The 13,577-nt window shown below is 50.1% G+C and overlaps 1 protein-coding gene and 1 long non-coding RNA gene across 2 annotated transcripts in view; one reads left to right on the top strand and one right to left on the bottom strand.

Moving 5' to 3' along the window:
* Positions 1–452: 452 nt before the first annotated feature.
* LOC128085565 (uncharacterized) lies at positions 453–6,459 on the bottom strand. Its single transcript, XR_008209013.1, has 3 exons — positions 5,198–6,459; positions 3,624–3,691; positions 453–2,741 (listed from the first exon to the last, which is right to left on the bottom strand). It is a non-coding gene; the product is annotated as an uncharacterized LOC128085565 (long non-coding RNA).
* A 483-nt stretch (positions 6,460–6,942) lies between these two features.
* ACVR2B (activin A receptor type 2B) overlaps positions 6,943–13,577 on the top strand; it is a 90,141-nt gene continuing 83,506 nt past the window's right edge. Inside the window, exon 1 of the mRNA XM_052693174.1 lies at positions 6,943–7,445. Coding sequence (XP_052549134.1) covers positions 7,394–7,445 — 52 coding nt within the window. The 5' untranslated portion in view covers positions 6,943–7,393. The remainder of the gene's footprint in view (positions 7,446–13,577) is intronic.

Below are 13,577 nucleotides of genomic sequence, written 5' to 3'. Positions count from 1 at the left end.
AAGCAATTACCTCTCGTCCCATTGAGAGAGAGGCACTATTAGTGCCCACCATTTCCTGGCATTATGACCAGCAGGGCTGGTTGCTCTCACTTCTGAATGCATTTCTCCCTGATAACATGCCAAAATATCCCAGAGCTGAAGGCTGGGAAGCAAAGTGGATTCTTTTTTTACAGGCAGCAGTACCTTACCTGCACCCATATCAGCAGTGTGTCTCTCCTGTCTCTCTAGAAGATTGATGGAATAGTGATGGAGAACTTAACTGAATAGCTTTTACACCTGGTACTCTTATGATACACAGAATGCTCTGTGCTTGGAAGCTAAGTAAACCGCTGCAGATGGCATATTAGGACATCTGAGTGCAAAGCAGCTGATAGGAGAGTGAACCAATAAGACCAGTGTGGGTGCCTGTGAAACTTGGGACTTGTATGCATGAGGGAGCCCTGCAGCAAGGTCAGGCAGTGTAACCAGGAGGGTTGAACAGAGAGAGAGGACAGACGAATTGGCCCACTTTGGCTGTGGGAGACTAACGAGAGGTCCAATACACACTGCCAAAGGGAGGAGGATGGACGGGATGACACCTGAAGATCCCTTTCAATGCCACCTCTCCATTTGTACTTCACCAGCTGCCAGCGCATGGAGATAGGTCTCCCCCAGACAACTTAGCTCCCAGTAAGCAAAGACCATCACCCATGATGCAAAACAAAAACCTGGACCCGATACAAACATGAAAAATCACTGCACCAGAGATGCTCAGTTCATTACACAGTAAAACATAACTGAGCAACGTTGCAATTTGAAGCTCAGTGCATTTGCCTGGCTCTATACATACTGTGGTCTTGAATGCTTATCACCTCCTGCTAATGGCAGTAGAGTATTTGCCACAAAACTTAATTAATTACCTTGTCTGGGAGGAAATTTTTCCTGATTCAAACCTCCAGGAGTGCAGTGTAGGATGCATTTGGCCCCACTGGGCATTCTTATACTCTCACCACTGAAATCCGGGTGATAATCTGGGACAAACTCTAAAAGTACAGCAGATGCTCTTGGACATGTTTTATTGGTCCTTCTACACGTGTGTCAGAAAGCACAAGGCCACAGGTAAGAGCTGAAAGCCAAAGCTCAGTGTGGTCCAGCTGGATGCAGAGAGGTTGGATGGCAGCAGGAGGGATAGGGATGCTCTCGGTTGAAATATCCCTGCTGGCATGGACGATTTCGGTGGCACGATGCTTCCATACGAACCTTCTCACTATTAAATTGCAAATGGTTTAATAAAGCCAAGTCCAGCTTTTTAAATAAAACTTGGAATTTGAAGGATGATGCTCTTCTGCCAACCAAACACCTAGGGAGGGAGGAAGGCGAGGGAGCTGGAGAGATGAGTGTTTGGCTCTGTGTTGCTGTAGTCAACATACACACTGCAGAGTAGCTGTATTTTCAGGTCAAATATCAACAACTAAAGACAATGTGGGCAAATTAATGGTCTGACAGTGATAGGAAAAGGGGAACGTTCTTAAACTAAAAAGAGAGCAGATTTAGGTTAGATGTTAGAAGGAAATTCTTTACTCAGAGACTGATGAGGTGCCCCATCCCTGGAGGCGCTCAGGCCAGGTTAGATGGAGGTGCCCATGCCCACAGCAGGGGTGGAACTGGTTGGGCTTTGAGGTCCCTTCTAACACAAGCCATTCTATGATTCTATACTACACTCATTTACATAGGTTGGTAACTGAAGTGGGTGGTGGGACGTGTCTATGGGAAGCAACCAAGTGTGTTCTTCTGACTGAAGGAATGATGCACTCCTGGGCTTCAGACACTGCAAAACCCCATGGGATCTGCTGGCAGGCACCCAAGGGAGTGCAGCATTTAATACTGCCCTCACACGCTGTGCCCAGCGATGCTTCATGCCTTGCCTTCCAGCTCAGCTGTGTCAGCATCATCACAGAATCATCAAATGTATTGTGTTGGAAAGGACCCATCCAGTTTCAATCCTTCCATGGGTAGACACCTCCTACCAGACCAGGTTATCCAAAGCCCCATCCAACCTGATACTGAGCACCTCCAGGGATGGGGCATCCACAGCTCTCTGGGTAAAGTACAGTGAAGAAAACACCTGAAAGGAACCATGTGCATCAGGCAGCCCTCTGGCCCTTTGTCCTGTGTTAAAGATAGAAAATGCAGCCCTTCACCAATTAAGCACACACCATCATTGCAGTCAGTCATATGATGCCCATAATCCTCCTTGTCTGAGCACAGAAGTCTCCATGCTGAGCATGGACGTGCTCTGGTTCCCGGCTGCTGGCAGGGTTGGGGTGTGGATTAAGGCCGGGACTCTGCTTTTTTTGGGAAGCTTTATCGTGTGGCTCTGATGCTGCCTGCTGCTATTTAAAATACAACCCCCCCAAAAAAGGAGGGGAAAAAAAAAAAAAAGGAAAATACCAAATTGTGGATGTTCACAAAACTGTCGGTCTATGGGTATCTCAGGAACAGACCCCTATGTCTGCTGTATCCTCTGGAGCTGTCAGCACCTGATGCCTCACTCCATAGCCTGGAGCTAAGAAAAGCCCTGAAAGCAGCAGTGTCTGCCCCATCCCTCACTATTTTTACTGGCCTTGCTGAAGCCAGAGCACAAAGGGCAAATTTGTCAGCACAGGGGGGGCTTTTTTAGTGCAAAACCCACGAGCTTATTCAGGCAGCGGCAGGGATGATGCACAGGAGCGTCTGGAGGTCCTGGCTCTCATTTACAGCTGCTGCAAATATAGAAATTCCAATGAAGTTAATTGTAGATACCGACTGACAACTTAGGACGCTGTTATACAAGGGCTGCTCCAAAAGTAATGCCTCCTATTTTGTAATGCGGGCCCACCATATCAGAGGTGGATGTTGGTAGGATGGTAAAAAAGGTTGAACCTTCCCAACCATATTCTAACTACATTTTGTTGCTGTGTGACAGATGGCAGCAGAGAGGCAGTCTGACAGAATGGTATCTGACATGGAAGTGCCTATGAAGCAAAGATGTGGAATTCAACTCCTCCATGCAGAAAAAAATGGCTCCCATTGACATCCATCAATGCTTGCTGAATGGCTACGGAGACCAAACAGTAGATGTGAGCACAGTGAAACTCAGACTCCCAGCAATAACCCCATCATAGCAGCTGTGAAACAGTGGGTGCAGATTTGTATGAGCGTGGCATGCAGACTTGTTCATGACTGGTGAAAATGCATAGCTAATGGTGGTGCCTATGCTGAAAAAATACTGTTTGGTAGCTGAGGATTTGCACTATCAAATAACGTTATTGAGCTCTTTGTATCAGTTGTAGTTTCCATGGAAATAAATAAGAGGCATTACTTTTGGAGAGACCTACATGCTATTAAGACCCCACTCCATAGAACGCATTACTGGGAAGGACTTTGATGGCACAACAGGGAAAGCAAGAATTTATTAGCTGAAGGTTACTCACATAAAGTCATGCACACGTATCCATATACACATTTCTGTTTCTCTTATCCAGGCATTTTGAGAACAGTGCGTGCCTCCTATCCCACCCACAGCACTGCGTTAGGAACCAGTATGGGAAATGTAGCCAGAACACCATTTTGCTGCCTTGGGTCGCCCAGTCCGTGCTCCTCACCTGTTGCAGGCAGGTTTTGCTTCACAGGGCTACAGAGCAATCAGAGAGCTGCATCACTGACCTGCACCCTGCAAAATAAATCCACATCAGCGCATACAGGAGGAGATAAAGGAAACGCCGGTCCCTTCCCTCTGTATTTTCCATGTTTTGTAACACCTTTGTCAGCATACATTGCCATTCACTGCAGAAATTATATCTCACGAGTGCTACAATAGGATTTGAAGATAAATGACACATGAGCAGCTCAGCTCTGTGCCGGCTTAAACGATCCCAGTACCTTCATCACGTGCAGGATATCGGGATGCACAGAGCCCGCTTGTTCCAACTATCATGAGACAAAGACTGAGTGTCGTAAGGACTCCGAGCAGCACAAAATCATCTGGGACAGAATAGATTTCAGTGTCCAGGTCTGGAGCTCCCAGTACAAGAAAAACAGAGAGCTGTTGGAGAGGGTCCAGAGGAGGCTCCAGGAGACTGGAGAACCTCCCCTGTGAGGACAGGCTGAGGGAGCTGGGCTTGTTCAGCCTGGAGAAAAGAAGGCTGTGGGGTGACCTCATGGCAGCCTTTCAGTACCTAAAGGGAGCCTACAAACAGGAGGGGAATCAACTCTTTGAAGGGGCAGATAACAGCAGGACAAGGGGAAACGGTTTGGAGTTGAGGGAAGGAAGATTTAGGCTGGATGTCAGGGGGAAATTCTTTACAGAGAGAGTGATGAGGTGCTGGAACAGGCTGCCCAGAGAGGTTGTGGATGCCCCATCTGTCCCTAGAGGTTCAAGGCCAGGTTGGAGGGGCCCTGGGCAGCCTGGTCTAGCATTGAACGTGGAGGTTGGTGGCCCTGCATGTGGCAGGGTGTTGGAAATTCATGATCTTTGAGGTCCCTTCCAACCCTGGCCGTTCTGTGACTCTGAAGGAAGGCTTTCAGACCGCCAGGGGCAATGATGGCACGTAACCCTAAGCCTAACCGCTACCTCCTTCCAGCCCCATTTCCAAAAACAATGAAGGTTGGTGAAGTTCTCAAGTGTCCTCGTGCCTGAGCTGTAACATTCCCATGCGCCACACAGCTCCTGTGCTTTCAGGTTGCAAGAGGTGAAAACATTTTAGCTTTTCAGGCGGGTAAACACCTCCCTGTGAAACAATGTAAGCGTGGTGGGCTGCCGCCCAGGTGCTCAGGGAATAAAGGAGAATCCGGGGAATTGCTTACAGGGAGTCAAAACTCACCCCGGGGGGATACAGGGCACAAACTGGGATGCTGGGAAAGGGGCTCCATTACGGTGCTGTGATTGAAACCCTGGGCAGCCTGGTCTAGTATTAAATGCAGAGGTTGGTGGCCCTGTATGTGGCAGGGGGTTGGAGATTCATGATCCTTGAGGTCCCTTCCAACCTGGGCCATTCTGTGATTCTGTGATTGGGGAGCCTGACCAGAGGGTTGTGCTTCTCTTGGTCAGAGCTGAAAATGAAAGATGGACACTGACGAGTGTCAGCATGTTTACACTTTACTGTCCTATCCATTTCTCCATCCTTCAGCTGCTTCAAAACTTATCCTCCAACGAAATAAGCGGCCCTGTAGATGTTACCTCAGGTTTGGTCTTCTCTTGAAGCTGTTACATTCCCTGAGCTTCAGCCAGGAACTCCCCTCTCCCCATTGCCCCCATCTCCAGCCCCACTGCACCCACGTGCAGTCACAGAGTCACAGAACAGTAGAACCATTAAGGACCAAAAGACCTCTAAGAACATTCGGTCCAACCATCAACCCATCCCACCATGCCACTATGTCCCCCATTGCCGCATCTCCACGGCTCTCGATGATGTCTGATCACTGATCATGTCCTCCATGATCAGTGACCCACTGCCTCTATGGGCAGCCTGTGCCAATGCAGGGAGCAGGGCTCAGCCCCCAGCTCTGCCCTCTCACAAACACATCTCCATCTCATTTCCCACCCATGCTTTAACTTAGCCAGGTGCCACAATGTACCTTGCTTTCTCCTGACCCCCTGTGGGCTTTGGTTTCAGTGCTGTTTGCTCCCTGTCTGTATTATTTTGGACACTTTCCTGCAGCTGTACCAGCTGCACAGTCCCTGTCACCCCCCCATGCCGGGTCTGTAAGGTTCTGTGGCTGCCCTCCCCTTCCACAGCACACACACGAGGAAGCACGGCAGCATAAAGGATACCGGTCATCAGCTCCTCGCAGCTCCACTTGGGATCCCGCTCACAGTTCAGAACATGTTCCACTGTTATACATATACAAAAACCACCTTTCCAGAGATTACAACCTCTCCTTAAGTTTCCCAAAGGTGAAAAAACAAACAAACAAACAAACACCAGAATTTCTCCGTGGAGCAAAGCGCTTCCCAAAGTTTGCAGAGAACGATTTCTATTTCCTCTTACCTCCCTGCAGGGCAAAATCCCCGAAGCTTAGCGCACCCAAGATGACCATCCCCTTTTTCCACCCTCCTTCCCTCTAACACCCCTTCGGGCTCCCCAGTTCCGGACGATCGCATTATAATTGCAATAAATCGCGAACGGAGCACATCGTCCGCAGCGACGGCGATGGAGAGAAGCCCGCTAACCCAGGGATTGCCCTAACAAGGGCAGCGCAGGGGCTCCTTTCGCACCTCCCGGCGCAGCGCGGCAGCAGGAGCCGCGGGCGGTGCGCTGCGCTCCGCGGTGTTGACGGGCAGCGCCGCGCCCCACTCAGAACCGCGGAGCCCCCGCGCCGCTCCGCCCCCCTCCAGCCCTCTTTGTATCAAACATCCGGGTTTCCCCCTCGCTGGCTCCGCTTTGGCTTCTCCTTTTTTTTTTTTTTTTAGAAGCCATTTTGGACTCGGTTCAGGTTTTTTTTTTTTTTTTTTTAATAATTAAAAAAAAAAAAAAAATCTCCTTTCTTTCCGCCCCCCTCCCCCCCGGACCCGATATTTTTTTTTTCCCAGTTTATTATTATTATTCTTAATTTCCCCCCTATGAAACTCCCCATCCCAATCTCTCCTCCTTCGCGATGCCGCGCCCCGCGCCCCCTCCGCGGGCTCTTGCCTGGACGCGGATCCCCTCGCAAAGTTTCTCTTCCGAGGGAGGGATGGGGGGGGGGGAGGGGGGTATTGGGAAAAAGCGAAAATAAAAACAAAAAGAAAAGGGGGGGGGGGGGGGGAGGGAGCCAACAACAAACATAGAGAGGAAAAAAAATAATAATAAAGAAAAAGGGGTGGGGGAGCGTTGCGCGTGAATTGCGCGGAAAGCCGAGCGGAGGGGGGCGTGTGCGCTCGGCCTCACTGCTGGGGGAGCCGGAGGGGTTGGGTTGGGTTGGGAGGAGGAGGAGAGGAGGAGGAGGAGGAGGAGGAGTGGGGGGAGGCGGTGTGCGGTGCACGCCGCGCTCCCAGCACAAAAGCGCAGCGAAAGAAACTCTTGGAAAGCGCGGAGCGAGCGGCGGGGCCGGGCGGAGCGGGTCGGGCTCTTCCTCTCCACTGGATACATTTTGCAACTGCGAAGGAATTAAATCCGATTTTTCAGGATTTATTATTATTTTTTTTTCCCTCCTCGTTTATTTTTCTTTTTTCTTTATTTTTTTTTTCTTTGTATATATATATATATATTTTTTTTTTTTTTCCTCGAGAAGGAGCACCGCGTCGCTTCCCTCCTCCTTTCCCCTCTGCTTCCAGCTCTTTATTTTGAATACGTTTTACGTTTCCCCTTGGGAAACAGGGGCACGCGAGGAGAGAGAGAAACAAACAAACAAACAAACAAAAACCAAAACGCAAAACCACACCGTGTGAAGGAATATGAGCGCTTCGTGGCTGACTTTGGCCGTGCTCTGTGCAACTTTGGGCGCAGGTAAGCGCGTTCCGCCGTGTTTACCTCTACGCTCGGCTTCCCGACCTCACCATTGAATGGGCCGGTGCGGTTCTGTGCAGCCTTAAAAGCGGAGCGGAGCCCCCAGACCCGCCGGATGAACCCCATCCCTCCTCCCCCCCTCCAAGCTGTGAGATGTTTAATTGTTTTCTTGCCTCTTCTCCCCCCCCCCCCCCCCCCCATTTCTCCCAAGCTCTGTACTGGCAGGACGGAGCCTTGCCGTGCTGCCGCCGCTTTTTTTGTTCCCTTCGCTGCCGGTGGGAATTAGCGGCGATGTAAACACGGCGAGAGATCGAGGAAACTTTGCGGCAATGGGCATTGACTCGTGGGGGAGGGCTGGAAGGGATGTGTGTGTTTGGGGGGGGGGGTACAGAGGGGGTACACAGACACAGAAGTTGGGGAGCCGGGGGTGGCTCCGCTCAGGTGTTGGGGCAGCGCGCGCTTGTGTGTGTGTTCCCCTTTCTTACCGGGGAGCTTAACCCTGGGGGCAGAACCTTTCCCCCCCCCCCCCCCAAAAAAAAAAAAGGAAGCCAGATGGGGACTCTCCCCTCTTCCCCTTAGCCCTACAGGGCTTTGCTTGTTTGCACCAACCGAGCCCTATGGGGCTGTTCGGCGGTGCTGGGAGAAAGTTGGGCGAAAGGGGGTGTGTGTGTGTGTGTGGTGGTGAGGGGGGAGAGCATCCATCCAGGAGGGGTTTCTGTTGCAGGAAGGGGGGGAGGGGGGGGAGAAGGTGTTAAATTTTTGTCATTCATTTTAATTCATTGAATTAATTCCGCCTTAATCGAACAGCTTTGCCCCCAAAGTTCAGCCGGAGGGGGAGGGGGGGCAAGGGGTGAAGTTCTCGAAGCGGCCGTAGGGGAAGCGGGGGGCAGCGCTGTTGGGCTGGGGGGGGGGAGAGGGGTTATCCCGCAGCCCTTTGGGGCGGGGGCAGCACCCTGTGTGCCCCCCCCCACAGCCCAGTAACGACTGCAAGCACCGTCACGCTTGAAACCCCGTATCCCCGTTTCCCTCTCATTTTATTTATTGTTTATGATTGCTGGATATTCTCCATGAGCAGCGGCTATTTTGTGTGCCCCCCCCCATCCACCTCCACCTTGATCCCCATTCAGGCCCCCTCCATTAACCTGGGTGCTGGGCAGTAACTTGTTACATTCCCTGCAGCCCCGGGGGGGAGGGGGGGGGGAGTGGTGACATACGTGGGGATGGGGGACGCGTATATAAGGGGGGGGGGGGGGGGGCAACGTTGAAGCCGAGCGGGTGGGAGGCAGCGATGCTGTGGCCGTGCCCATCGCGGAGCGGGGAGTTCCCCTCCATCCTATAGCAAAGAAGGATTTGGGGGCAGGGAGGCAAGCGGGGGTGGGGGTTCCTTGTGCCTCTCACCCACCCCACGCCCCCCGGTTCGGCTTTGCCCGCGGGGGGAGCGGTGCCGGCCCCGGGGCGCTCCCGCTGCCGCTTCCTTTGTTCCGAGTGCCCATTAAATATGCGCTGCCACCGCCTGATTGTGGCACGGCGAGCGGTGCCACGCCGCTTAATTGCCATTATCAGCATCGTTATGGCTTTATTTCTTAAGGCGTGCCGAAACCTGGAAGGAGGGTGGAAAAGGCGAAAGGACGGGGGTTAAAAAATGAAGGGTCACGTTAATCTATTAGCGGGGAGCGAAGGCAGCTCGGGGTTGTATTGCATCGCTGGGACACTTGTGTACAGCTTTGTTTCCATGTGCAGGGAATGGGGGTGAGGGTGTTTACGTAGCAGGTATTGGGAAGGTGCTCTCCCGCCTGCAGAATTCTATTACATGCAGCAAGGAGATGGATGGACGATGTGTTTTCTTTCTGTAGGTCTCAGAATCCTTTTATCTGGTGTGGTTCGATAGAAGGGATGGCTTTCGTGCTGGTTTGTTGTTGTTTGGGGTGGGTTGGGTTGGTTGGTTGGGTTGGGGTTGGTTTTCAGCACGCTCCTATGGCTGTGCAGAGATCGGAGTTGGAGGAGAAAAGTGGTTGATGGCAAAATAAAAGAAAAAAAAAAAAGAATAATTAACCCCCAAAGCTTCTTAAATGGATCATGTTATAAAAAGGATAATCTGATGGGGGCATACCTACACTGACCACCTCCCTCCCCCCTCCCTCCCCCGAAAATATGATAAAGAAAGCCCTGAAAACACTCGCTATTCAGTTTGTTTGGAAGGGTCCCCTAGCATCGCTCAATCAGTGCTCGAGCAATTCCCTAAACCCCTCCCTCTCTTTTCAAGCCCTTTCTGCATTTCTTGTGATATCGACGAGCATTTATCGATGCGCTCCTCGTTGTCCGGTTTTCCCTTTCCCAAAATAAGAAAGGCAGCGAGTCTCCATGCCCCAGGTCTGGGCGCGTTGCTGGGTTGCACAGCCAGGCTTTGTGTGTTATGTGTGTGTATATATAGGGCTGTGCAAAAGTGGTGGGCTTTTCGAAATTTGCTTTGACCTCCATTGTTGGTGCTCCCTTGGCTGCCCGCGACAAAGCCGGCGCAGCCCGCTTTTCTTTTATCTAAAAGAAAAAAAAAAAAAAAAAAGTAGAAAAAAAAAAATCTGTTATGCTTAATTTTTTGGAATACTGAGGATTCATTGAGGAAAACATTATGTTCATTTTTAGCCTTTTGTTTGCAAATTTTCTGCAGCCCAAATGTTCAGAAATCGTGTTTGAATCTCGGAGCTGTGGAAAATACAGAAGGTGTAAAAGGATTTGTCTTGCAGAATGCATTGCTAAGGCGCTTTTCCGAGCCATTACATTACTTTTATTTTGGTGCAAGTTTAAGTAATGCCATGCAGCAATGAACTGTGCTGCAAATGGATCTGCCCTGCTCTTTCGCTGTCTTGTACTTATCCTCTTGTGCTTGAGAAAGGGAATAAAACTGGCTTCATTAGCTTGCTAATTAAACACAATGAAGTGCGTGGCCCAAGGTTAATGGCGATGGCCTTTAAAAACACAAAACTCTTGAACAGGTGTTGGGATCTATATTTTTTTTAATCTGTCATCAAATCCGGATAATTATACCACAGAGATAACCATTGTCACAGCTCCGTGGAGAAGAAAATGCTGCGTTAAAGATGCAAGCAGGCATTATTTTCAGGGGCGTTATTCATACAGTGCAGCCCCCCCCCGCCCCATTTCAGAGCATCTTCTGCTCTCTGCCCTCAGCGCTGATCACAGATTCCAGATCCGTGGAGCAGAGGCAGAGTTCAATGGGAGCTGAAGTATTTACGCACTGAAATTTCTGCCATTTCTCGTGGCTCTGGGCAGCCCATCCTTGGCCAATTAAAGCAGCGAGCTCCTGCTCCCTGTGTTAAAGCTGTCACCAACCTCCTGTCCAGTCTGCTCTCCATCAGCTCAAACATGCTTGTCAGGTTTTTTGTGCTTGGTGTGACGCAACAGTTGTAGACCTCCCCTGCTGCCTCTGAATAGATGGTGGAGAAGAAAGAAAGAAACAGACCAGCCTGACTTGTGGGGTTTTTTTTGTTTGTTTGTTTTTTGTTTTTTTAATACTTTTGTTTTTTCTTCTTTGTTCTTTTTCTCCTAATTTGTATTTATTTTTTCCTTTCTCTTCCTACCATCTTCCCCTCCCCCCCAAACCCCATGCCAACAGGGACCAATGCAGTGCCATGGAACAGGTTGCCCAGAGAGGTTGTAGATGCCCCATCCTTGGAGGCATTCAAGGCCAGGCTGGATGTGGCTCTGGGCAGCCTGGTCTGCTGGTTGTCGACCCTGCACACAGCAGGGGGGTTGAAAATAGATGAACATTGTGGTCCTTTGCAACCCAGGCCATTCTGTGATTCTGTGATTCGTTCTGTGGGTGGATGAGTGGCAGCTGGTGAGAGCTGGTTCCCCTGCAGAAGTGTTGCGGGTGAGAAGGAACCAATGTCCCTGTTTTACCTGATTGAGACCTAAGGGATAGCAGGGAGGTTTGAGGTTGGACAGCTGGTGAAAAGGTGGATGTGGTGCTGAGAGACGTGGGGCAGCAGGCTGAATGGGAACTATTGAGTCATGGCCTGAACCACTGATTGAGCACCTGGGAAAGGACCCGGTCAGCCCTGGGGGCACAAGTGAAGGCAGTTCAGCTGTGTAGGAAGGAATGGAGCCTGGCTACACCTCTCTTAGACCCCATTTAAGGGCTGACTGCCATTGGGGAAGGATCTCTTCCTGGAGATCCCTTCCTGGTGGAGCTTTCCCCTTTGAACCTGGAATCTTCTGATATGGGTAAGCAGTCTTTTCTAGCACTTTCCTATTGTGCTGATCCTTCCATCGTTACATCTCTGGTGAAACACCTTTTCCTGTCATATTGATCTGTCCTATTGCTACACAGCCGTAGTGGTGATAAGTTGATGGTTGGACTGGGTGATCCCAGTGGTCTTTTTCCAACCTTTGTGATTCCATGAAGGTGGCCTTGTGTGCACTGTGTGTGTGGTGTTGCTCATAGAAAGCCTGGACATCAGGAAAATGAGACCTATTAATAAATAAAAGGAAGAAGTCAAAGTTGCTGTGCTTTTGAGTGCTGGAGTGACAAGTGTTTTGGCTGTCACATTTTGGGGCGTAGCTGTAGAAGTACGTATAAAATATCCTGTTAATAGCAATCCTCACCTGGAGCCACACTGGAATAGAATCATGTTTAGATGGGGCTTCAGCAGCATTGCCTCTCTCAGGCCTGCCAGAATCCAATACCTCCCTACCCAACGTACCCGGAGGCGTTATTTTCAGCTCAGCATAATAACTGCACAGTAAAAGTTACGGAAGTTGATAAACTGTAGGGTCTGGAGCACAAGTCTGATGGGGAGTGGCTGAGAGAGATGGGGTAGTTCAGTCTGGAATAAAGGAGGCTCAGGGGAGACTTCAGTGCTCTCTACAGCTCTTTGAAGGGAGGTTGTGGTGAGGTGAGGTCAGTCTCTGCTCCCAGGTAACAGTGATGGGCTGAAGTTGTGTCAGGGGAGGTTCAGATTGGATGTTAGGAAAAATGTATTCTCAGGAGGGGTGGTGATGCACTGGTACAGACTGGTCAGGGAGATGCTGGAGTCACCATCTCTTAGAAGTGGTCAGGAAAATTGGAGATGTGGCACTGAGGGACACGGCCTAATGGACAGTATTTTTGGTGAGTGGACAGTTGGGCTAGGTGATCTTAAAGGTCATTTCCAACCATAACGATAGTGTGCATTTATGATGCACAGCAGTTTGCTGGAAATACTTCTACAGGGAGCAGCACCCTGCTGGGAGGGAGCCCTTCCCCGTGGGCTGGAGTAACGTGCTGTGATTTGGGAAGCGTGGAAGCCAGGAGTTGACAACCCATTGAATTTAGGTGTAACCAAGACCCAAACGAAGGCCTTTCTGAGGCTTTGGCTTCAGCCTTTGAGGTGCGATTTCCATATAATAGCCTTACAGCCTCAGATCTGCTTTGGGTGAGCTTTCCCTTGCTTTTGGGGTGAGGAGTGATGCTGGGAGGAAGGCAGCACACTACAAAGGTTCCTGCAGCACTTGCTGTCCCAGGGCACTCTGAGAAGTGGGAACTGCAGTGCAAAATCTCTGCTTTAAAGAGGTGTTGTCTTTCCCTTTTATCCCTCCTTGGCCTTTGATTTTAAAGCTAGCAGGGGGGTGTGATTTCCTTGTGTGGCCAATGGCGCTGCCTGGATCTGAATAATTCAGTGCAGCACTTGGCATTCTGCGCCCTGCTCCCACTTCAGCTCTTTTTCACCCGCTCCTTCATGTGGAGATTTTCCACATTGGTGCAATTGGATGTGTTTAAGAGAGGTGTTGGCCACAGATTGCACCAATGCAAGCTCTTCCTTCCCCTGCCTTTCCCATCCGTTAACCATTGAGGATCAGCTGATGTCTAGTATCTTTATTATTCCTTCGCTCTGAAATACTTCTGGTTCTCATTAGTCATTCGTTCCTTTTAAAGTATATTAAACAAAAAATCACTATCACTTGCTTCCCTGCTTTCCTAAATCTTCCTTGTAAGTCTTCTTGGAGCCGCTGTAGTCAAAGGGGCAGAGAAGTAAATTAAAGATGAAGCACTGCCCACATTCTGCAGACTCAGCACGTTTTATGCTTAGATTTGAATATGTGTTGGTCTTTTTTCTTTTTTTTTTTTTTTTTTTT

This window comes from Tympanuchus pallidicinctus, unplaced genomic scaffold (genome assembly GCF_026119805.1).
Source record: "Tympanuchus pallidicinctus isolate F22 unplaced genomic scaffold, pur_lepc_1.0 scaffold3, whole genome shotgun sequence".
Classification (NCBI taxonomy): domain Eukaryota; kingdom Metazoa; phylum Chordata; class Aves; order Galliformes; family Phasianidae; genus Tympanuchus; species Tympanuchus pallidicinctus.
This window is presented reverse-complemented; position numbering and strand designations above follow the sequence as displayed.